Source organism: Notamacropus eugenii, chromosome 6, assembly GCF_028372415.1.
Source record: "Notamacropus eugenii isolate mMacEug1 chromosome 6, mMacEug1.pri_v2, whole genome shotgun sequence".
NCBI lineage: Eukaryota > Metazoa > Chordata > Mammalia > Diprotodontia > Macropodidae > Notamacropus > Notamacropus eugenii.
The window spans coordinates 353,024,099-353,048,679 of NC_092877.1; the positions used below are offsets into that span (position 1 = coordinate 353,024,099).

General features: G+C 39.0%; 1 protein-coding gene across 5 annotated transcripts in view; it reads left to right on the top strand.

Moving 5' to 3' along the window:
* Positions 1–24,581, top strand: part of TNIK (TRAF2 and NCK interacting kinase) — a 414,101-nt gene that overhangs the window by 270,221 nt on the left and 119,299 nt on the right. For all 5 annotated transcript variants that reach the window (XM_072618473.1, XM_072618475.1, XM_072618476.1 and 2 more), the window contains exons 9-11: positions 803–881; positions 16,958–17,133; positions 23,135–23,201. In XM_072618473.1, coding sequence (XP_072474574.1) covers positions 803–881; positions 16,958–17,133; positions 23,135–23,201 — 322 coding nt within the window. The remainder of the gene's footprint in view (positions 1–802; positions 882–16,957; positions 17,134–23,134; positions 23,202–24,581) is intronic.

Consider the following 24,581-nt stretch of genomic DNA (forward strand, 5'->3'; position numbering starts at 1 on the left):
AAAAATAATAGAGTAAATACCCATATAGGATGGTAATTTTTAAATGTTACTTATTCAAAAACCTCCTTGAATTTAATGCAAACTTTTATTTTCAACTGTTAGCATATCACAGAGAGGATATCAGATTGTACTTGCAGTCAGAAGCTCCTAGGGCTCAACCTCCACCCCCTACATTTCCTAGCTACATGACCTTGAGCAAGTCAACCTCTATGAACCTCAGTTTCTTTCCTTTGAAAAATATGGCTAATAATGCCTATGTTACCTACTTCACATATTTGGGGGAGTTTTGGAGACGCAGATGAAATAAAGCACGTAAAGGGATTTGAAAATTTAAAAGATTTATATAAATGTTGATTATTGTTTTTAATTCTTCCTAAACAAGAGCTCACTTATGCTTTCCACCCTGGGTCATCTGGTCATCTTTGGCCAATAGCATCATTTGAGCAGAAAGTAAGAAAGGAAAGACACATTCACTACATGTCTACTATGTGCCATAGACTATGCCAAGGACTTTATAAATACTATTTCATTTGATGCACACAACAACTCTGGAGAGTAGGGGCAATTATTATCCTCATTTTATAATTGAGAAAACTGAGGCATACAGGTCAAGTGACTTGCCCAGGGTCACACAGCTACTCAGTACCTGAGAAAGAGCCATATCCCAATGGTAGCCACAGAGGAAATATATTTGTTATTTGTCACCAGTTCTGAGGGTCTCTTCTTGCATATCTAACCATGGAATACTCAAGTCAGCCTTCTGCTTCCCAGTGTGACTAATGCCATTTGTTGTCTCTTTCAGCTCTTTGTGACATGCATCCCATGAGAGCTCTGTTCCTAATTCCCCGGAACCCCGCCCCTCGGCTAAAGTCTAAGAAATGGTGAGTCTAGTTCTCCCATATTCATTCAGATACGTGAAGGGCCTGTCCCTACATGATCCTTACAAACTAACTCAAAACCATGTGTCTACAGGCTGTGGTCATGGCCCTGGACTGAAATTTTCCAGATAACTTCCTCTAGTCATTCACTTGATGTAGAACATTTGTTCAGCCAATATGTTTTAATACCTACTATACCAGCAAAAATAACGATAGCACGTGTTGATGTAGTTCTTCAAAGTTTACAAAACGCTTTGTGTGTGTATGTATATGTGTAAATGTAGATATATGGATCTATGTGTTTAAATAACCACAGAAGGTAGGTGCTATTATTACCCTTAATCTGTCAGTTAATGAGCATTTTAAGCTCTTGCTGTAATATTTATAACATGCTTATTAGCACGATGTCTGTCAGGTTCTATGTACATATAGGCTAGATAACTTTATCCAGTGCTGGGGATACAAATATAGAATAAAAGAAAGCTAGCCCCTGGTCTCAAGGAGCTTCTATTCTAATAATTAAGAATCTCTGATCTGTAACTTAGAGACAGTAGTAACTGTTCACGTTTCCAAAGCCCTTCTAGGTCTTTTCATATATTATCTCATTTGATCCTCACAACAAGCCTGTGAGGGGGATGCTATTACCATTTCCATTTTATACTTTCTATTCTGCATTTACAGATGAGGGACCTGAGGATGAGGATGGGCAAGTGACTCGCCCATGGTCACATGGCTAGGAAGCATCCTTTGAACCTGGCTCTTCTTGGTGCCATGTTCAGCATTCTATTCATTATACCAACCACACTGCCTCAAATCTGCCAGCCCGTATCTGGTGAGGGAGTTTTCCCACGAGGGGATTCATCCTGTGAATCCACAAATCTAGATGAAAAACAAAATGAAATAACATCAATAATCAAAGCTACAGCCTCCCACACTGCACCTTCTCTTCAGCCATTAAATTTCTCTGGGCTTCAGTGTAATCATTTATAAGATGACAGGGGTGGGAGGGAACAGACTAGTTTATGGCCAAAGTCTGAACATTCTGTGCAAACCTCTCCACATGCAGGGATTCTGTCTAAGTTGCTTAACTGGACTCAACCCATCCAGTTTTGAAGGGCATTATGACTAATTTCCCAACTTCATAGGATCACCACTGATATTATTTATCAATGTAAACCAAGCCTTAGAATCCCTCAAAAGGGGCATCACCTCTATCAAATTGCTTGCCTTCTCATGGCAGAGGAGTGGAGAATTGAAACTAAAAAATTTAAAATGTTAAAAATTGTTTTTACATGTAATTGGAAAAAATAAAATATTGGGGGAAAAAGAATCCTTCAAAAGGATGATTGTTAGTTAGTAGAAAGAATATGGGAGTCTAAGCGCCTGAGTTTGAAATCTGCTTTTGTCACTACCTGTGTAACCTTAGGTATGTCAGCTTCCCTCAGCCTCATCTGGAAGATGAAGACTGTGGATAAGGTGGCCCCCAAGATCCATTTCAGACCTACCTGTCCACCATAGTGACAAGAAACATTTATTCAGTGCCTACTGTGTGCCAGGCATTGTGCGAGCTGTGGAGCCCCAGCCCTCAAGAAACATAGATATGTAGTTGTTGTTGAGCCTCTTCACTCATGTCCCCATCGGAGGTTTTCTTGGCAAAGATAGTAGAGTGGTTTATCGTTTCCTTCTCCACCTTATTTTACAGATGGAGAAACTGAGACAGACAGGGCTAGGTGACTTGCCCGGGTTCACACAGCTAGTAAGTGTCTGAGGTCATATTTGAAGTCAGAAAGATGAGTTTTCTTGATTTCAAGCCCATATTTCAAACCACCTAGTTGCCCATATGTTTAGGAGGCACTAATAAATACCTGTTGGTTGATTGGTTGGTTCTTATGGGAGTATACAAAATGTATGCAGAAATGAGTAAATACCAAATACATACAAAAAGTAATTTCAAGAGAGATACAGTGCTAATGACTGGGAGATTTGGAAGGTCCTCATGCTCTGAAGGAAGATTTGGATTTGCTAAGGTGGACATAGAAAGGGATGAATTCTAGCCATGGAGCATAGACTGAGCTAAAGCATAGAGAAGGGATGTCATGTACAGAGAACCATTAGCAAGTCCTTGTAACTGGACTAATTATGAGTGAACGAAAGGAGGTGATATGATTATAGGACTATAGGCGATGACCTGGAAGGATCTACCCTTCCCCCCCGCCCAAAACCAGCTAGTCCAAACCTCTAATTTTACAATTGAGGAGCCCAGAAAGGTTAAGTGACTCATACCACATCTCACAGGTAAGTAAACTCTCAGAGACAAGATATGAAACCAGGTTCTCTGAGTACAGAATTGGTAAAATACAACTGGAAAAATGAAGAGGTAGGCAGACAGAGTATGGAAAATTTTAAAGGATAGGCTGAGGGTTTTTATTTCATCCTAGGAATAGTAGGGAGCTATTGACAATTTGTGAGTAGGAGAGAAGCGGATTTTCCAGAGTTCTGCAAGGTCTAGAGAGGTACACTTCTGGTAGGCACCATAGTAGCTCTTAAGAGCACAGAGAAAGAGTTGAGATGGAGGACCCACAAGGCAGAGGAGGTCTGCCCACTTTTCCATGCCAGACAATCACTGACATTGCTAGAAGATAGTCCTTTGGAAAGAGCACAACTTCAGTCTTTGCTATAAGTAATCATTCCATCCCAACAGAAGCTTGTGATGCCCAGCTTGAGAAGCTATATTCCAGGAAATCAGGCTGACTTCTCATCCTCAAAATTTGGAGAGAAAAAAATAAAACAAGGTTCACAGCTTTTAGGACAGATGAAATTCAAAAGTTGGCTTCCAGCTAGAGGTAGTACCAGATCTCTCCAAGTCCACTTCTGCCTACACCCTTTCCTTGTCACTAGAGGAAGGTCATTTGAGATATGTCTCTCACACTGGGGTGGGAAGAGGGATGAGAAGGTCATGGTTTTGTGAAAGATCAAATGGACTAAAAAATAGCCTAATAATTTGCTATTTCACATGAAAGATTTGGCATCTATGAGTATGTTTATTATTACTGGCTTTAACCATATGACACTTGACTTGGCTCACTTCTTTGCAATAAAAGTTCAGTTTTTAAATGGAAACAGTCATTCAAGAGAAGAACAGTTTATCTGGAAGAACAAGAATTGTAATGAGTTGAATGGAAAAGGAAATTTTCTTTCAAAAAATTGAAAAAGAAAAATACTGTAGTAGTGTTTTGAAGGAAACTAGGACATTGACGAAGGAAAAAGAAAGGACATATAATCCCAAATCACCATAGATGTTGTTTTGTTACTAAATGTTCTGTACTTATGTTTGTTAATGAGGTCAAAGGTACCTGAATCCTCTGAATGTGCACCAGCTTCAGTTGTGGGTTGACCAGAGAAAGACAGAGAGTTGCTGGTCCTGCGTTAACTGTCCATCTAGGAAGGGATAGGGATGGGAGGATCAGGACTTCGCCCCCAATGTCAAAGGCTTGTGTGAGGTTTGCTGCGTACTAAAATCCCCAGATCTTTTCAAACAAACTTTTCTCTAGCCCCGCTCCCTCAGTCTCATCTGTAGGAAGTTGATTTGCTGAGTCCTAGTATAAGACTTGACATTTCTCCCTATTAAATTTCATGTTGTCATTCACTTTAGCACCATGCTTACATCTCCCAAGATCATTCTGAATTCTGACTCTGTGTTGCAGCAGGTTTACATTCCCTCTCAGCTTTGTGGCTTCAACATATTTGATAAACACATTGACAGTATATTCCAGTTGGTTGGCTAAAAGTCTATTGGAAGGCTGAGCTGGCAGATTCACCCAGAACCTCAGGGTCTAACCATATTCGGTCATCCTATTTAAGACACATAGACACATTGTGATGCTAGTTGGAACTTTTCTCCCACCGTAAGGTTACTAATCAAAACATGTCATCCAAGCCAAAGGAAACACGACGTGCTTTTTTTCACCTTTGGAGAACCAGTGAAAGTTCCCACTTGTGCTCCCAAAGTACTAACACACTCAAACCCAAGCAGAGAGTTACGTTCCAATGAATGTAATGCACCCACTGAGGCGCAGCCATGCAGACCACATCCTTGTCTCATTATCACTTTCCTTAGTATTAAAGCTTGTTGCATCTCTGAATGGGCTTTGAAATGATCAGATTTATGCGACAGACTTGTGATTAACTTTCTTCTTTAGCTTGGCCCAGACTTCAGTCTCCTGGAATGGAAAGGGTAAGGAGTCAGATGAGCTGAGTTCACATCCTTGTTATTCCATTTTCTATGTGACTTTGGGCAAGTTCTCTTAATTCCTTACGCCTCTATTTCTTCATTTAATAAAATGAGGGAATTGCACTAGGTGAATTCTGAGATTCCTTCTGGCCCCAATTCTATGATCCTTTGATCCCAGGTAGGTGGTACAGTAATTAGAGCTCTGGGCCTGTAGTCAGAAAGACTTGAGTTCAAATCCACTTTCACCCACCCACTAGCTGTGGGACTCAGGGCATTTCACTTAACCCCTGTTGGCCTCAGTTTCCTCATCTGTAAAGTAGTGATCATAATAGCACTCATCTCCCAGGGTTGTTGTGAAGATAAAATAAGATAACAATTATAAAGTGCTTAGCATAGTGTCTGTCCCATAGTACACATCTAATAAATATTAGCTATTATATCCTCACACAGTAGGTGCTATATAAATGTTTATTCCATCCCCTGCTCTCCCCTCCAGCTGTGAAATACTGAACAGATCATTTTTTTAACTGTGAGTCTCAGTTCTTCCATTGGCAAAATAAAGATAATAATAGCAACCAACTACAGAGTTGTTGTGAGGATCAAGGGATATAATGTATGTAAAATGCTTTGCAAGTCTTCCAGTATTATGTAAATGGCAGAGGGGGAAAAGCTGTCCTCAAGTTTTGCTGGGTTTTCAGATACATTTCCTATGAAAGCTGGTAAGCCTCTTTTGGGGACGCAAATAAGATGATAACATTTCATTTACTGCAATTTAAATATATCCAGTTTGGCAGCATCCATTTGGCTTTGGGCTTTGTTGAAAACCTTGAAGCTTTCTTGCCATAAAGTGATTTTAAGAATGATCTAGGCAACAATGAGGAGAGGGTCAGACTTGGAATTTGGAAGACCCGAGTTCAAATCCCATCTCAGACAGTTAGTGACTGTGATTTTGGGCAAGTCACATAGGTAACCTTTCAGTTTCCTCATATGTAAAATTGTGATGATAATAATCGAGTTGTTTTGAGAGTCAAATGAGGTAACCTATGTGTGTATGGACACACACACACACATATGTACAAAATGCACACTTGCAAAGCATTTACATACATTATATCCCTTGATCCTCACAACAACTCTGTGAGTCGGTTGCCATTATCCTCATTTTGCCGATGAAAGAACTGAGACTCACAATTAAAAAAAAAATTATCTACTTAGTAAATCTACTAGATTTATCTGTGACTGAGAGTACAGCATCTCATACCCAGTAAGTGTCAGAGAGGACTTGAACCCAGGACTTCCAAATTCCAAGTACACTTTTCTATTCCCTATTCCACTCTATATCTCATGTTCTTGGTGTAGAGCAAGTGCTTAATGAAAATTTGAAATGAATTGAATCTCCATCTCCTAGTGTAAGCCAAGATATACTTCGGTCTTTTTCTAAGAACCTTGTTCTTGGTAAGTCCATTAAGCATGGGAAAGTCAACTTTGAATCCATACTCTCACCTAGAAGAGATGTCTGCCGTCATCCTATCCCACTTGCATCTGTAATCTCCAGTGTGTGGTCACTGAGCCTTTCTTTGAAGGATTCCAGTGAAAGATGGACCACTTTGCCAGGCAGTGAGGTCCTCCCTGACTGGAGGTCTTTAGTACCTGACACCTGTCAATATAACAGAGGTAAAATTCTAGTTTTGGTAGGTATTGGATAAGAGCACCCCTGAAGTCCTTTCTTCCATTGAATCCTTTGGTCCTTACCAGAAGGAAAAATGCCTAGGAAAGGGGTCAAAAGAAAGGAGAGAGGGAGGGGTGTTCTGAGAAATACAAGTAAGGTCCAAAGCCAATCACTGGCCAGACTGGTTTTTGGAAGGCCTCATTTCTCCTGAAAACTTGTCACATACCTCCTTAGGAGGATTAACACAGCAGTCTATCAGGCAGCTTGAGGTCCGTGGAAGGATGTTAATCTACAAACAAAAAAAGCCAGAGACAAGTATTTTCATTGACCCTGGTTAACTTAGAAGTTGAGTTTCAGACTTGCAGCATCACTCACTACCACTTATTTTTATCTAAGGCCAGCCCTTAGAAGATTAGCAATGCTCATGGTAATAGGCTTATTAAAAAAAAAATTAGTTTGGAATTCCTTTGAGCAAGGACACATGCAATCAGTGTGCTTTACAGGAGAATTCTCTACCCCTGAGAGAGGTAGTGTGGTATAGTGGATAGAGAGGAGATCTAGGGGTATTCAAGGCTAGCCTATTGCACATTGACCCCCATGACCAAGGTCCTTACTTTCCAGGTGAGCCCCAGTTAGCCTGCTTAGTCTGAACCAAAACAAAAAAACGTTAGTGATAGGAGACATCTCCACAATTAGTCAAGGAGTAACTGCTCAGAGTTTAACATAGAAGAAATGTCTTCACTTGAAATTTAAGAGAGGATTGAGTACTTGACTTGAAGTCAGGATGATGCCTCATGTATGATCCAGGGGTAAGCAACCTTTTCTAGCCTTGGTTGCATCATCCATAAAATAGGATGATAATAGCACCCACCTCCCAGAATTATTGTGAGGATCAAATGAGATAATATATGCAAAGCACTTTGTAAACCTCCAAGCACAATACAATGGCTAGCTATCATCTTCCTCCTCATCATCATCATAACATATTAATTTCTAGCTAAATTTCAGTCAGAGACAGGAGATCACTCTTAGAAGGTCTGTTTGGGGTAGACATTATTTGACCCGTCAGATTCTACTTCTTCTAGGAAAGAGTCAGATGACTCAGTGTCTCTATTTCTCTCACTATCTATTATTTGGCTAAGAGGCTGTGTTCTTGAAGACTGCCGAGCTGCAATGCCTGGCATAGAGTTCTCTTCAACAGCTAGTTCAATTATATGCTTTTTGAGTGTAGAGCCTTGCAAATTCCTCAGCACTCTGTGTGTCAGGGTGATGCATTGGAAGCCACATTCTAATGAGCCTACATGACTTGTTTCTTAATTGGATAGTGTGCCTTTTATTCAGCATCTTCAAATAAAGGCATAGATTCCCACTTAAAGGGAGGCCCATTCTTGAAACTATGAGTTATGAAAATAGAATGACCACTTGTCCATATGTTGGTATTGAGTGGTTTTCTAGTATTAATTTTTATTTGACATTAATTTTCTTCTTTGCAAAAAGGCTGTGGTGGGAACAGTTTATGGGAGTGGCTTACCTGAAATCTATTCTCTGGGATTTTTCCTTTGGAAAGTCTATTAGAGTCTGAAATTTGCCTTGATAGAGCTTCCTCTTAGGATCCACTTAGAGTGTCTTAGAGGTCCTTTGGGATAGATTGGTTTGAGAATGTATATGATTTTCCATCCAGGAATTAAGGCCTTCCTTCACCTATCTGCCTCCTTCCTCTTCATCCCCATTTCACATGGTTTCCTTCCATGAATTTGAAGTTCCAGGCAAACTGATATAATGCTTGCCCCTATAGCTCAAGCTGCAGTCTGCCATCTCTGGCTGTTAGCACATGCCATTCCCCAGGGTTGTGACACATTCCCTTCCCTTACTTACTTCTGTCCACCCTTCATGGCTTAATTTAGGTGTCACATCCTTGGTGAAAACTTCCTCAATCTTCCCTCCACCTCCCTCACCCCCAGTTGAAAATATTCTCTATCCTTTCTATTTCTCAAGGGCACTGTGTCTGCTCCCATCACAGCTGCCTGGTATGTCACAGTCTCCTAGGCTAATGCAAAGAAGCTTCTTGAAGGCAAAGTAAGGACTATTTGGCACCATCTTCTCTTCTCTAGTAATGATTGTGATAATAATAATAACTAAATTAATAATAATAGCTAGCATTTGCATAGAACCTTAAGGAAGGAAATCAGCATATATCCATTGCTTACTATGTGCCAGGCGCTATGCACTGTATGCTTTTACAAGTACTTGTTGACCTGACTCACAGAGTAAATAGGTTACTGAGGCAGAGTTTGAACTCAGGATTCCCCAGCTCCTAGACTAATAGTCTATTCATTATGCCACCTAGTTACCTTAATGATAGTACCCTTCAATCAAATCAGCCAATCAGCCAACAAGCATTTATTACATGTTTGCTATGTGCCAACTAGGATGTTGGGCTTGGAGTCAGGAAGAGCTGAGTTCAGATCCTGCCTGCCTCAGTCACTTCCTAGCTATATTACTCAAGCAAGTGACTTAACCTTTCTCAGCTTCAGTATTCCTAATTTATAAAATGGGAATAATAAATGGATCTGTTTCCCAGAATTATTGTGAGGATCAGATGAAGCAACATATGCAAAGATCACTTTACTTAGTGCTGGGGATAAAAAGAAGAAAAAAGTAGTCCCTAACCTCAAGGAGCTTATATTCTGAAGAGGAAGATAACTTATGTGCAAATCAGTGCATACAAAAGAAACACAGTGCACAAGTAAGGCAGCAATTGTGGGGAAGATATTAGCAGCTGTAGGGCCTGGAAAACTTGTCAAGTGAATGGTTGTCTATCATGGGTAAGGCACCATACTAGTGGCTGGGAATTTAATCTGACATATGCCCTGCATTCAAGAGACTTATATTCTATTATGAGATGGAGCTTGTGATAGAAAATGTACACAGATTATTATAAAACAAAAAAAGGTCTAAAAACTAGTTCCATTTCTCTGAAATAACTCTGTATTAACTTTTTATAGGTTTGGTACATGTTTATAGACTTGGTATAAACATGTACATGTTGGTAGATTTGGTATATATGTGTACACGTTTACAGATTTGGTAGATGTGTGTATATGTTTCTTTCCCCAATAGAATATCAATTCCTTGAGGGCACAGACTCTGCAGTTTTTGTAACTGTGGCACTATGCCTCATGTCCAGTGCTTAGTAAAAGTTTGATAACTGCTTGTTAATTGAAAAAAGAGACCTAAACAAAGTGCTTTATGAAAATCTGAGAAGAGGGAGAGAGAACTTTCAGAATTGAAATGGAATCCTACAGAGAGTCCAATGGTTCAGAGAATCATCCCTGGAAGCAAGGTTGGTACCAGGTGTTATAGCAGCTTTTTGTCCCGAGTTTTTCTTAAGCCTGTAGGTTTGCTGGTATCTCTGGAGGTCCTTCCAGCAGCTTCCAAAGCAGCCTAAGGGAAGATGGATTTACCAGTATCTTGAAAGATCACTCTAAAGAACTATGTTCAACATTTGCTGATTCATTCCAGTGGTACAGGAATACCCATGGGTTTTTGTTTTGCTTCCTTCCTAAGTAACACAGACATCAATCTGACAATATCTTAGAAATTTAAATGGAAATGTCCAAAATATATGAGAATCTTGGAGAAAGAGAAATACCTAGGTTATGGAAAAACACCTTTTGACCTGAGTAAGAAAGGGAATGAGGTCTCTTAAAAGTGTCTGCTAACATTTGACTCAAGAATTTTTAAAGTCAGTCTTAGAAAACCCTTTCTAGGGCAGAGTTGTGGCTCAGGGCACCTCCTTCGAGGACCCTGACAATACTTGAAAGCTTTTAGCAGTACAGAAACAACAGAGGTTCACACCTCGTTAGCAAGAAAAAATTGGTAAAATAGGTTGGAGTAAATTACCTCTATGCCGATATACCAACCCTCCCAAAGATGCTTACTCCCCCATCTTGGGGTTTCTCCAGTCCCCGACCCCTCCAATGAGGGAATGGTTTGTGCTGTTTACCCAAGGCACCACTTGTAGTAGGCAGACTTAACAATCCTTTTCATAACTTTGGTCTATCACGCACATTGTCATCCTCATCTCCTATTCTACAAAGGAAAAGCTTTCCTCACTAGTTGAGATGGGAAGCTTCCAGATCCCCCACCAGATGGCACTAGAGGTCACCTTATGGATTTCCACTCTGAGGTGCCCAGGACTGAGTCATGATGGGTTACTAAAAGAGTCCTTATAAGGATGAGAGGTTTAATTAATAACATCATTTTTAATCACATGGGACTCTCAGTAAGAGCATGTGTGCCTATTTCTTGAATCCTGGGTAAAGTCCATCGAGAATTTCTCACACTTTGTTGAGTTGTTAATCATTAGAAAAATGGTTCTCTCTACTTCTTTGGCTCCCAGTTCTCATGAGATTCTTTATAGCCCAGGTTTTATCCTTGAGGAAACAATGGACAAATATTATATGCTATAAACTCTAAACCCTTCCAAGTCTTTGAAGTGAGGTTATTTTCATTGATTAATAAATTTTCATGTAAGAACTTGGCCCTTAAGTTTGCAAACTTCATTGGGATAGTAGCAACACAGATATGTTCATTCATTCTTCCAAAGAAATGCAAATTCCTCAAGAACAGTGGCTTTTGTTTTTGTCTTTACATAACTTATACTTCTGGTACATAATTGACACTCAATAAATGCTTTTTGAATTAATAAATGAATGACTGAATAAAGTCCTTTTATTCATTCAGGAAACAATTATTAAGCCTCTATGCATATAAGGTACTACATTAGGCAGTGTGTCATGGTTCCCACCTTCAAAGAGTTTACAAACTAATGAAGAAGGGAGAATATATACACATATAAGTAGGTTATGAGGTAGAATGTGGAAAATCCAGTAGAAAAGTTCTAGAAGGAATTTTTCAGGAAGCAAAGACCTATTTAAATTAAGGAAAGTGGGAAGAAAATCATGGAAGACTTCATGGAAGAGGTGGCCTCTGAGCTAGGTCTTGAAAGACAGAAAAGGATCATCAGAGATGGTGCATGAAGGACATATTAAGAAAAAGTATGGGCTAATTATGTTGAGTTAATTATGTAGAATCCCAGCTTCCCCACAAATATATGAAAAGATTCACAGAAAGATCAATGACAAAGAAGTTTGAAAACATATGATACTAAGTTCCTTGAAGATAGACAGAAAAAATCAGTGACAGGTTGAGAACTTTAACGAAGGAAGACAACATGAGCACAGGTAAATACAGAAGTGATCAAGGTGAGGAGAACGGATGCTCCAGTAATCTGGCCAGATGCTAACAGAGGCAGAGAAATCAAGGGGACCTCAGAAAATCAACTTGAAGCCAGGTTGTCTGAAAAAAAAATTGTCCAAAAAATTGTCTGAAAAGCAAAGAAGAAACAAGTAAGACTGAAAAGCAAAAACAAAAACAAAAAACAAATAAAGCTTGAAAAACTTGAAATGATAAATAAAATGGTTTTAAAATAATTCTTATCAGATAAACAAACTGTTGAACTAACCTGGTCAAAAAAAGAAAGAGGAAAACCAAATCATCAATATCAAAGTTTTTTTTTTTTAAAAGCAGCTCACAATAAATGCAGGGGAAATAAAGAAAATTAGAAATGATTTTGCCCAATTGCATACCAGCAAAAAAAATGATAACTTAAATGAAATGGATGAATAACTACAAGATTCCAATATTGAAATTATCAGAAAAAAGAGAACTTTGATAACTCAGTCTCTGGATGAAAAACTCCACAATTCATAAACGAACTGCCAAAGAAAAATCTCAAGGCCAGATGAACTTATAAGAGAATTCTAACAAATATTCAAAAAATAATCAATTCTAATTTTATATAAATTATTTTAAAACTAGAGAAACATGTTATCCTCCTAATTCTTTCTATGGGACAAAAATAGTCCTGATTACTTAAACCAAGACAGAAAATAAAGCCATAGAGCACTATCTCTAATAAATATCATTGCAAAAGAATTGAATGAAAGCTTAACAAAGAAGTTACAGCAACATATTAGAGAGATTATACATTGCAACCAGACTGGATTTATACCAGAAATGCAGGGTTGTTTCAATATTTGTAAAACTTTAAGAATCGCATATTAGTACCCAAAAGAATAAAAAATTCTTGTTTAACTAGTAAGAAAATATTTATTAAGCACCTAGTATATGCCAGGTACTGGCCTAAGTGCTGGGAATACAAAAAGAGGCTATAGAAAGTCCTCATCTTCGAGGGGCTTGCAATTTTCTGGGGGAGATGGTAAGCAAACAAATATGTGCAGATAATCTATATACAGGATAAATTGAACATAAAGGTACTAGAATTAAGAGGTATTGGGAAAGACTTCCTGTAGAAGGTGAGATTTTAGTTGGGACTTAAATGAAGCCAGGAAAGTTCATTATTATATCAGTAGATGGAGACAATAAGATTTGACCCTCTTATGTTAAATAAAAAAAGCTAGCAACCATAGTAATAAAGTTATTTTCTAAATATATGTCTTTCTGAAACTCAAAGCAAGTATTCTCTGCAGTGGAGAAATACCAGAATCCTTTCCAATACAATCAGAAATAAACTACGTAAGACCATTGTCACTAATCTTATTTGATACCGTTCTAAAAATACTACTTATAGTGATAAGGCAAGAAAAAGACATTGAGGGCATATGCATAGCCAGATAAACAAAATACCACTTTTTACAGATGAATGGTTTACCTAGAAAACGCTAGACATTCAACACAAGTTATTTTAAGCAATTAATAATTTCACCAAAGAAGTAGGATCTAAAAGAAATGCACAGAAATCATCAATGAGAGATGGAGTTTTTGTTCAAGAATAATCAGAGGTCAGTGTCATTGGATCTCAGTAGAGACACTGTAGAAAGAAGACAGTGGAGTTTAGAGGTGGAAGGTCTAATAGGACATGTTGCAATTGATTGGATGTGGTGGGATGAGTTGGTAAGAAAAGTCAAAGATAACTGAGGTTTTGAATGTAAGTGACTAGACAATAGGGAAGTTGGGGGAGAAGAGGGTGCAGGTGAGATGAATGTGAGAGCGATGCTGTAGTGGAATTGGGACTTTTTGTTCTTCTTCAGTCATTTTCAGTTGTATCTGACTCTTTGTGAGTCCATTTCTTAACAAAGATGCTGGAGAGGTTTACCATTTCTTTTTCTTGCTCATTTTACGGGAGATGAGGAAACTGAGGCAACCAGGGTGAAGTAACTTACCCAGGATCAAACTGAGGTTGGATTTGAGTTCAAGTCTTCCTCACTCTAAACCTGTTACTCTAGCATCACCTAGCTTCCCAGATTTGTATTTAGAATACCTCGAAGTTGAATCCCTGCTCTGCCACTTTGCGTGGCCCCATTTTTCTGACCCTAAATCTTTTCTTCCATGAATTAGTGGCAATTTTATTGGTGTAGATCTAGGTTGAAATAGATGCAACCCCTTGCAGTTCAAAATCTATGGTTCTATAATCTTTTCTTATTAATTGAAATGTCAGAAGTTAAAAACAACTCTAAATTACTAGTTTGATAACTACCTGCTCACAGCTCATTTGAGCCTCCAAGAATTCATGTTCATTTCTCTGACATTTGTTCCCACCCCATCTATCTACCTACCCTGACTTTCCATTCCTGTGGAGTCCCATCCATCAGTCAACAAACATTTATTAAGTACTTTTTACACACCAAGCATCATGATTAACACAGAAAATACAAGACAAAAGTGAAAAAAAATCTGCTCTCAAATAATTTGAATTCTTACCAGAGGGATAACACAGAGATATATACAAGATCAGCTACAGCAATTCCCAAGGCAATAGGGGCAGGAGACAAGGCAAAAGCAGTTGGGGAAATCAGGAAAGTCTTCACAAAGAAGGGGGCATTTCTGCTGATTCTGGAAGGACAATGAGGGAGTCTAAGAGACATAGATGAGGAGGGAGGGCACTGTAGATGAATGGAGTCCCCTGTATGAGGAACAGCAGCAAAGTGAGTTAGACTGGACCATAGGGTGCATGGAGGGGAGAAAAACATTATTTGGCTGAAAAGGGAGACTGGGGCCATGTTGTGGGTAACTCTCAATACCAAACAAAGGGGTTTGTATTTTCACCCAGAGGTAATAGGGAGCCATTGGAGTTTTTAAGGAGTGAGGGGGAGGGCATAGTCAAACCTTCACTCTAGGGAAATCATTTTAGCATTTGTCTAAGCCTTGAGGCAGGGAGACGGATTAGGATATGATTACAATAGTCCCGCCATGCACCAGGCATGTTTTTAACCCTGTATCTTTGTTGTTCTTTCCTCCCCAATCCCCATTACCATTTCCCCCATTCTGACTACTTTCCCTTTTTACAAATATCCTTTTAGATCTAGCTCAAGTCTCAATTCACCCATAAATCTTCTTTCTCTGATGATGACAATCCATATAGATCTCTCTCTGCTTTAGCTTCTTCTGGATTTATTATCTACTTTGTGTATACAATGAAATGCTAAATAAAAGTGAAAAGGTAGATGGTAGCCAGATTAAAGAATTTTAAACCCCGGAATAAGGAGATAATAGAAGGTCTTGGAAGACTTTTTTTATTGTTAATGGGTGTGTTAGGGGGAAGAAGCACGATTTGGAATACCAACTGGGCAGCTAGGTAGATGGATTGGAAAGCAGAAAACTTGAAAACCAGGAAACTAGTTAAGAAGTTCTTAGAATAGTCCAAATGAGAAAGGGTCCCGCATGTACAAAAGTATTTATAGCAGCTTTCTTTGTGGTGGCCAAGAAGTGGAAATAAAGGAGTTGTCCATCAGCTGGGGAATGGCTGAACAAGTTGTGGTATATGAATGTAATAGAATACTATTGTGCTATAAGAAATGATGAACAGGAACAGAGAGGCCTGGAATGACTTATATGAACTGATGCTGATTGAAATGAGCAGAACCAGGAGAACATTGTACACAGTAACTTCCACAGTGTGTGAGGAATTTTTCTGGTAGACAGCCCTTCATAGCAATGCAAGGACCTAAAACATTCCCAAAGGACTTGAAGCAAAATGCCATCCACATCCAGAGAAAGAACTATGGAAATGGAATGCAGAATGAAGCAGAATATTTTCTCTTGTGTTATGTTTTGTTTTGGGTTTTTTTTCATGGTTACCTCCATTCATTTTAATTCCTCTATGCAACATGACTAATGTGAAAATGTGCTCAATAAGAATGTATATATAGAAACCACATAAGATTGCATCCCATCTCGGGGAGGGAGTGGGGAGGAAGGGGGAGAAAATCTAAGATTTATGGAAGTGATTACAGAAAACTGAAAGCAAATACATTCATTAAGAAAAGCTTTAAAAAAAAGAAAAAATAGTTCAAATGAGAGACGTTGAGTACCTGAACCATAATAGAAGGCATAAGATTGATGAGAAGGGGGTGAATGAGAGAAATGATATAGAGGTGAAATCACCAAGAGTTGGCAAATGATTGGAAGATGGATTAGAGAGAAAGAGAAGAGTCAAGAATGACTCTGAGGCTGTAGATCTGGGTGAATTGAAGGAATTTGGGTATCCTGGACAATTAAGAACATTTGGAGCCATATCAGAGTATACGCTGTTTTACAGAATCTGTGCCATCCATGAGTATCCAATAGAAGCCACCACAGTGATGATTAATGCAGTTTGCCTGATTGATCGTTCTGTACTTTGACTTCATTAATTTCAGTAAATCGCAGCGTGATCTTTGTGTTTGTGGTGTGCTTAGTTTAGAGAAGAAAAGACTTGGGTGGGAAAGGGGAAGAAGGAAGGAGCATATTGCTCTCTTGACATGATTTAATGGACTGTCTTGTAAATGAGGGTTAGATTTGTTCTGTTGGCCCCAGGAAGAATAATCAAGAGCCCAGGAAGACTTGATGTCTGGATTAAGTCCTATCCATTAGAACTACTCCAAAGAATAAGCTATTAAAAGAGGAGCATGCCACCTTAGAAGGTAGTGGGTTCCCTCTCCAGGAAGGTCTGCAAGCAAACATTGGGTGACCACGTGTCAGGTATGGGATATCAGGGATGCCTTCTGAGCATGGAATAGACTAGATGGTTGCCAAGATCCCTTCCACCTCCCAAATTCTGTGTTTCAGTGAGTTGGTGACTTGTAGTGTGGCTAATTCATGTCCTCCCTTTGGTAGGTCTAAAAAATTCCAGTCTTTCATTGAGAGCTGCTTAGTAAAGAACCATAGTCAAAGACCCACCACAGAACAGCTCATGAAGCATCCATTTATAAGAGACCAGCCTAATGAACGACAGGTTCGAATTCAGCTCAAGGATCACATCGACAGGACAAAGAAGAAGCGAGGAGAGAAAGGTTAGTACTGGTTTTTATCTTGCATGGTAACCAAGAGGTGGGAGAGGTCACAAAGTCCTGCTGAAAGGCAGCTGTGGAGACCAAGTGAACTTTCAGTTGGCCCAGGAAGGCCTTGTCTTGGTTTCTGCTCAGGCAGGGCTCAGGCCAACCGCCCTCGGAGGTCACTCTCAACTCAGAGATTCATAGTTATTCATCTGGGTGTGTGACTGGTCTGTAGATTCAAGTTTCAAATATGGATTTTCCTGGGGAGAACATGAAAATGGTATCTGTTTGAAAAGAGGAGACGTGTTAAAAAAAAAAAAAAAAAAAAAGGAAAAAAGCATCCTCTCCAGACACCAGACAAAGCCATGCTGAACCAGACTGTGGAACACCTTTTAATGACAAGTGAAGAACTGGATTTAAAGACATCTGCTTCCCAAATATAGTTTCCTGTTTGGAAAATGGGAAGAAAAACAAAAAAAGCATCTAGGAAAAGATCCCTTCATTGCAATGTTTTTGCATAAATAATACCTAGTGTACATATTACCTGGTTCCAATTCGCACCTCTGACATACCCTAGCACCCTGAGCAAGTCATTCACCCTCTCAGAGGAGGAAGAGGAAAGAGAACAACCAGTATCTACACAGCCCTTAAAGGCTTGCAAGGTACTTTAGATATGTTGAAACAACCCTGGGAGATAGGTACTCTTGTTATCCCCATTTTACAGTTGAAGAAACTGAGACAGAGTGGCAAAGTGACTTGCTCAGGGTCACAGAGATAGTGAATATCTAGGGCTAGATATGAACTCAGTTTTTCCTGACTCCAAGTCCAAAATTTTCCACTACACCATCTAGACAACTCCCTAAGAATATAATTTTCAGGGATGATGCAAGTTTTCATTAATAGATGATGGTTTCTCACCAGGAGTTCCTTATATCAATAAAACCACACGTCTAGTTTGAAAAAGAATAATACCCAGAATCTTCTTTTTGTAAACTCCAGTCTGAGGAGAAAGCATATTTCTTCCTCCTGCCAAAGAGGAAAACATTTCATAGTTTGTTAGGCACAGTGGTTTCCTTGACCAGTTTTTACTTATCCCTTTTCTTTGTTGGAAGAGAAGGTTTAGTGTGAGGGAGGCATGTGGCTAACAGGAAATGACTATTTTGCAGATGAGAAAATCGAGTCTGAGAGTATGGAAATGATTGTAGAACACTGAAAACAAATAAGAATAATAAAAATAAAAAATAAAAAAGGCAACTTCTAAAAACTCCTACCTGATACAGAGCATATAAAAACAGACTTCCTATGGAGACAATTTATTGCAGAACTGACTTTTCTTTATACATCTGAGTAATTACTGAAAACATTCTCTGCGCTCTCATGTCCCAGTTTGTGGCTCCCAAATTCCCAATAGAGGACAGCAAAGGTAATGTCATTTACTGTTTTCACTGTGTTTCCATCAAACTGAAAGCGGTTATGTAGACTCTGGACCCGCCAAGAGCCACCCTAGTTCATACTCACCATCTGCTACACATCCAGCCCTGTACATACATCGTTTGGCTCTACAGCAGCCATTTCTTTATTTTTTGTTTATTTATACGTGACCATTTATATTTTAATTTATAATCTGCCCTCAACTTAAAAGTAATTCAAATGCATTTTAAAGGCCTTAAAAAAAATCCAAGCAATTACGATTTCTCCCACCCCATCCCCCACCCCCCAGGCCTCCTGCCCAGGGCAAATCATAATCCTTTTATTTTTTTCAAATTTACTTTCTAAAGTACTTAATGTATTCAGCACGTGCCTTTCAAAGAGGGCAGGCTGTTTCTCCCTACCAACTTCTCCTATATCTGTATCTGTGAAACAGTGCCTACCCTCAAGGATCTTACATTCCATGGAGGGAGACAAGTCTGATTCCAGGATGGAGGCTCTTTTTTTACTGAACTCTGCTTTTATTTATTTATTATTTATAAACATCTTTTATGTTTTCATCTCCTTCAGCTCTTGGATCTAGAGCTGAAAAGGATCTTAGAGGTCATTTAATCCAACAGGGGTAGGAAACCTGCGGCCTCAAGGCCACATGTGGTCCTCTAGGTCCTCAAGTGCAACCCTCTGACTCTCCTTTTACAGACGGAAACCCAGACAGGTGAATCCACTTGTCCAAGTTCTGATTAATAAGTAGCGAAGATCACTTTTGATCACTTATGATCTGGATCTTGTTATCACTGTGTGTGATGTAGGGGAGAGGAATGCCATAGTGAATGAAGCCTAGACACTGAGCAGTCTGTGAGAGCTGGAAATAGAATCATTAGGATCCTGGGGAGTGGGTTCCTGAAGAGTTTCATAGTGACTTAAAGAGGCATTTGATCCTTCTTATGACTAGGACCTCCAGGCCTACCAACCAAAACAAGGTGTAATGTCTAATACTTAAATCTCATCCACTTGAAGCCCTTTATGTGAAAATGACTCAGTTTGTTTCCTTTGCTCATCCTATTTCCAGCCTCCTCAATGACAAATGCTTGGGAGAGCCTTGTAATTCTACCTTTCATTATGTTTCTTTATTTTTAAATGAAATTCTGTTTTCTATGAGAAATATTGACATCTGCTCATTTTTCTCAGTAATACAAAAGAAATCACAGCAGATTCTAGCAAAGTATTAAAATGAGGTAGTCCAATAAATGAAAGTTTTCCCCTAGAGGTGGGAAGTAATTGGATTAATGTGATTCTTTCCTTTGCCATAATCTTCCTCATCAAATAAATATTCCACATTTTTCTCTGAACCTTATACTTGTTTATTTCAGTTGAAGTTTCAATATGGAACCATAAAATTGTGCATTTAGTCAGATGCCTTTATAGGTAGGGAGACAAATATGTACATCTTTTCTGTATACACACACACGCACACACACAGACACACATACTCATCTCCCATTGGCCTTTCTGCAGCACATTATTTGAGAATCCTCTGATGTACTTGTATGCTATTTTTAAGTTTTTTTGCTCCACAACAGAGGATTAAACTGTGAGTAAAGGAAGCCTGGGTCCAAATTTCATCTTTTACAAGTTGTGAGACCTTAGCCAAGTCATTTGACTTTTTAACCCAGTTTTATCATCTGTGAAATGGGGATAACTAACCTTGTACTACATACACCTATGTGAGTACTAATCTGATATTCAGATGAGATTGTGTGTGTGTGTGTGTGTGTGTTTGTGTGTGTGTGTAGGGAGAGAGACACAGATAGAGAGGGGAGGAGTAATGGAGGGAAGCAGGGAGGGAGCAAGGAGACAGAGACAGAGAGAACACTGTAAAGACTGACTTTATCTACTATACCATGCTGCCTCTCATCAGTGTCTTTCCTTTGTTTTTTATTTCTTTTTATTATTATTATTATTGAATGAAGAAGTGATCCGTATTTTGTCTAAACTTTACATCTCCTCCAGTTGCTAGCATGGTGTCCTGTTTAATAAATGTATACAAATTGTCTACTATGTGCCAAGTATTATACTAGAAGCTGAGGATACAGTGACAAGAAGGAAATGTTCTCAGACTTATTAAGGAGTTTTCATTTTATTAGCAGAAAATATTAATGTATAGTATCTCTTTATAAAGAAAATCCCAACTCATTTTGGTGGGAGAAGGAACAGGGACCTTACTCTATTGCGTTCTCAGGAGGTGGTATTTGACTTTAGCTTTTAAGGATTCTCAGGGTTCTAGGGAAGGGTGCATTCTGGGTCACAGAAAGAGCTGATGCAAAGGCTCAGAAATGGTCATGCAATGTCCAGCCTAATGACCAATAGGAGGCATTTGATAAATGTGTGTTAATGAATGAATAAGCGATTGACTGACTGAACATAAGAAAAGCAGAGGCAAAAAGCAAACAGCCAAAAGCACTTCAGCATAATACTTTACAAAAAGTGGTCAATGTGGAGTTGGAAAACCTAGTTTCAAATTCCAGGTCTCTGCCATTTGTGACGTTCATGACCTTGAGCAAGCTCCCTGAGCCTCAGTTTCTTTATTTGTAAAATGATAGGGTTGATTCAAGTGAATTCTAAGGAGACTTCTTGCTCTAAATTTGTGGGTTCATAATCTATGACCCTATGATTTAATGGTTTATTCATGGAGAATAATACTGCTAAACTTTTTGAGCTTCTGTAGTTTTTTTTTTTTTTTTGTCTTTTCTTCTCTGATACCTCTTTGGGGTATTAATCAGTTAACTAATCCTGTGATTTAAGTCAAGCAAATTTTAAAAATATTCTGTAAATGTCAGGTCCCTCCATGCAGCCTCTGCACTGCCCCTCTCCTGGTGACATTGTGACCTTGTTCTCATGAGCACTGTACTGTAGTTCTCTTGAAATTGCAATTTCTAACCTCAAGCAGGTGTACAACAGTAACAGCAGTGCCAGGGGTGGGGTCAGATGATATAAAATGGAAGACTTTTAAAACACACTTTGTATCACAAACACTCTTGTTTATCAAGTTATAGTCTATAGGCAGGTTGTAGGTCCACAGAAATCATAGCTAAAATTCTTGTCTCAAAGTGATTTTTCCACCTGTGATGCTCACACCAAAACTCAAAACCACTTAATTCTATTTCCTTTTATGGAAGAAAGGCTCCTCAAGATCAGAAGTTGGAGAATCAATATAGTCCAATGGCAAGAATGCTGTACCTAGAGGCAGATAATATATAAAAAAAGAAATTTACATGAAAACTGTATTATATATTTAAAAACAATAGCAAGTTGTACATGAAAAATTTGCAGTTTCATGTGCAATCTTTTTTATTATACTTTGTTATAGAAATGTTTGTTTCACTCCATAAATTAAAAATGAAATAAATTTAAAGTTTTTTTAAAGATGCTGTAGCTAGAGTCAGGACGACTTGGGGTTCAAGACACTCAGAAAATATGTGAGTTTGGGGAAATCACAAAACGTCTTCGAACCTCAGTTTTTCCTCATCTGTAAAATAGAGATAAAAATAATAACATGCATTTCATTGGGTTGTTTTGAGGTTTACATGAAATAATCCATTTGAAACACTTTGTGAAATTTAAAGTGCTACTTAAATATCCATTTTTCAGTGTTTTTTGGAAGGGTAAGAGACCTAGGCTTTCATTGGTTTTTGGAACTCTCAGTGAGGAGACTTCCTTCCCTTTTGTAAATAACTGCCTTTTGTAAATAAAACAGAATAGATAGTCTTAGATACTTACTTGAGGCACGAAGAGGTTCTATTACTTGCCCAGGGACATGTAGTCAGTCCAAGGTAGGACTTGAACCCAGGTCATCCTGACTCTAAGATCAACTCTCTTTAGGTCAAATATTAATAATTTAGTTATTTTTCTAGAGTAGTTTTCCAGGATGATTGGACAAAACACAGTTCCACAAACACTGGCTGTCTCCCTTTACCTCTTCCAATAACAGCTGTTTCCATCTTTCCTCATCTTTGGCAATTTGATGATATGAATTGAAATCTTAGAGTTATTTTAATTTTCATTCTTCTTATTACTGACTTGGGACATTTTTTCCCATTCAGTTGAGGTCACCACGCCTCAGTCATTACCATTATCCCCAGCATGGTGCTTAGAACACTTTGATGTTTAATAACTGTTTGTTGAATTTAATTGAATCACCCCTTTACAGAGTTACTACAAAATGAAAGTAATTGCTGACATTTTTTAATCCCCTTTGGTATAAACAGCAGCTATAAGAGAAAAACCTGGAGATAGTTCAAGAAAATGTGGCAGAACATTGGTCTTTGTGTCCTGAGTCCTTGAATCAATAAGTAGCCCAGTGGTTCAGGTAGAGTCTCAAGGAGTATCTCTCTCTAGATTACTGGCCTGGAAGCTAGAACACTTGGGATCATGACCTACTCTGTCCCAAGCTAACTAACTACGTGATGCTAGATAAGTCACACTCCCCCCTCATGGTGTCAATTTTATCCTTTGTGAAATGGGCAGAGGGAGGTGGACATTCGGCATCTCTATAGTCCCTTCCAGCTCTCATGGTCTGTGAATTTATTTTTAGATGAGACTGAGTATGAATACAGTGGCAGTGAAGAGGAAGAAGAGGAAAATGATTCTGGAGAACCCAGGTAAGAAAGATGGAGCACAGAAATCCAAACCACTCTTCATTTTTCTCACACTTCTTTGGCCTTTTGGTGCTCCTACCCTTTCTCTTCATCTATTTGCTTCAAGGCTCCTTGAGAATGACCTTGTTTAGCTCATTATCCATTAGCATAATTAAGTATTCAAGAGAATGTCTCTAGAGAAAGCCATACAACAGAGTCAGACTTCAAGTACCTGCTTCTCCATCCTCCTGTGTATATAAAAGTTCTTTCACTTATACAAAGAGCAGTGGAGAACAAAAGTATGTGTTAAGATAATGAGGGTCAAAAATCACTTCTGAAAACAGTATCCAGGGAGCCCAGGAAAAGGTGGGATTTGGGGACTTCCATTTAACTATTTCAACTTCTCTCAGGCCTCAGTTTCCTCATCTGTTAAAAAAGGAGGGAGGAGGGGCAGATTGGACTGTACAGCTTCTGATGACCTTCTCAGCTCTAAATCTCTGATCCTATGATCCTTTCCTTCAAGCATTTGTACACAACTTAAATCTATTAAAATGAATACTCTAGAAACCAGTCTGCCATTAGCCACCCCATGATAATATTCATAGAATTTTGTAAGTTTGGCATTTAAGGGCTTTCAAACCTGGTGCCAGCCAACCTTCCCAAATTTATGGCATGATACCAGCCCTCACCAACTCTGCTCTAGCCAGGCTTGTTGTGAAGGTCAAATGAGATAAGATTGTAAAATGCTTAGCATAGTGCCTGGAATATAGTAAGCAAGTGCTATCGAAATCGTAGCTATTATTATTAGCAGATGGGCCAGGTTGCTCTGATCCAAACAATGCATTTCCATGTTCAGTCCCTGTTCCTTTACATAGATTGTCCTTGGGGGCAGCTAGGTGGTGCAGTGGATAGAGCACCAGTGCAGCAGTCAGGAGGACCTGAGTTCAAATCTCACCTCAGACACTTGACACGCGCTAGCTGTGTGACCTTGGGCAAGTCACTTAACCCCAGTTGCCTCATCCTTGTCATCTCCAATCATCCTGATGAATATCTGGTCACTGGATCCAGATGGCTCTGGAGGAAATGTGAGGCTGGTGACCTGCACAGCCCTCCCTCGCTCAAAACAAAGTCAAGTGCAAGTCATGTCATTATTTCTCTGATGGCATGGTCTTCTTTCACAACGAAGAACGAACACGCACAGATTGTCCTTGGTGACTAGAAACCTCTTCCCTTCTACCTTTTATAAATCCCTCACTTTGTTCAAGAATGAGTTCCTATGCTATTCCGTATTTGAAGTCTTTCCTGATACCCTCATTTGTGAGTTGTTAGTTCTATCATCATCTTTATTCATCTTCATCATCGTCATCAATCATCCCTCGAATTTATTTAATACTTTAAGATTTG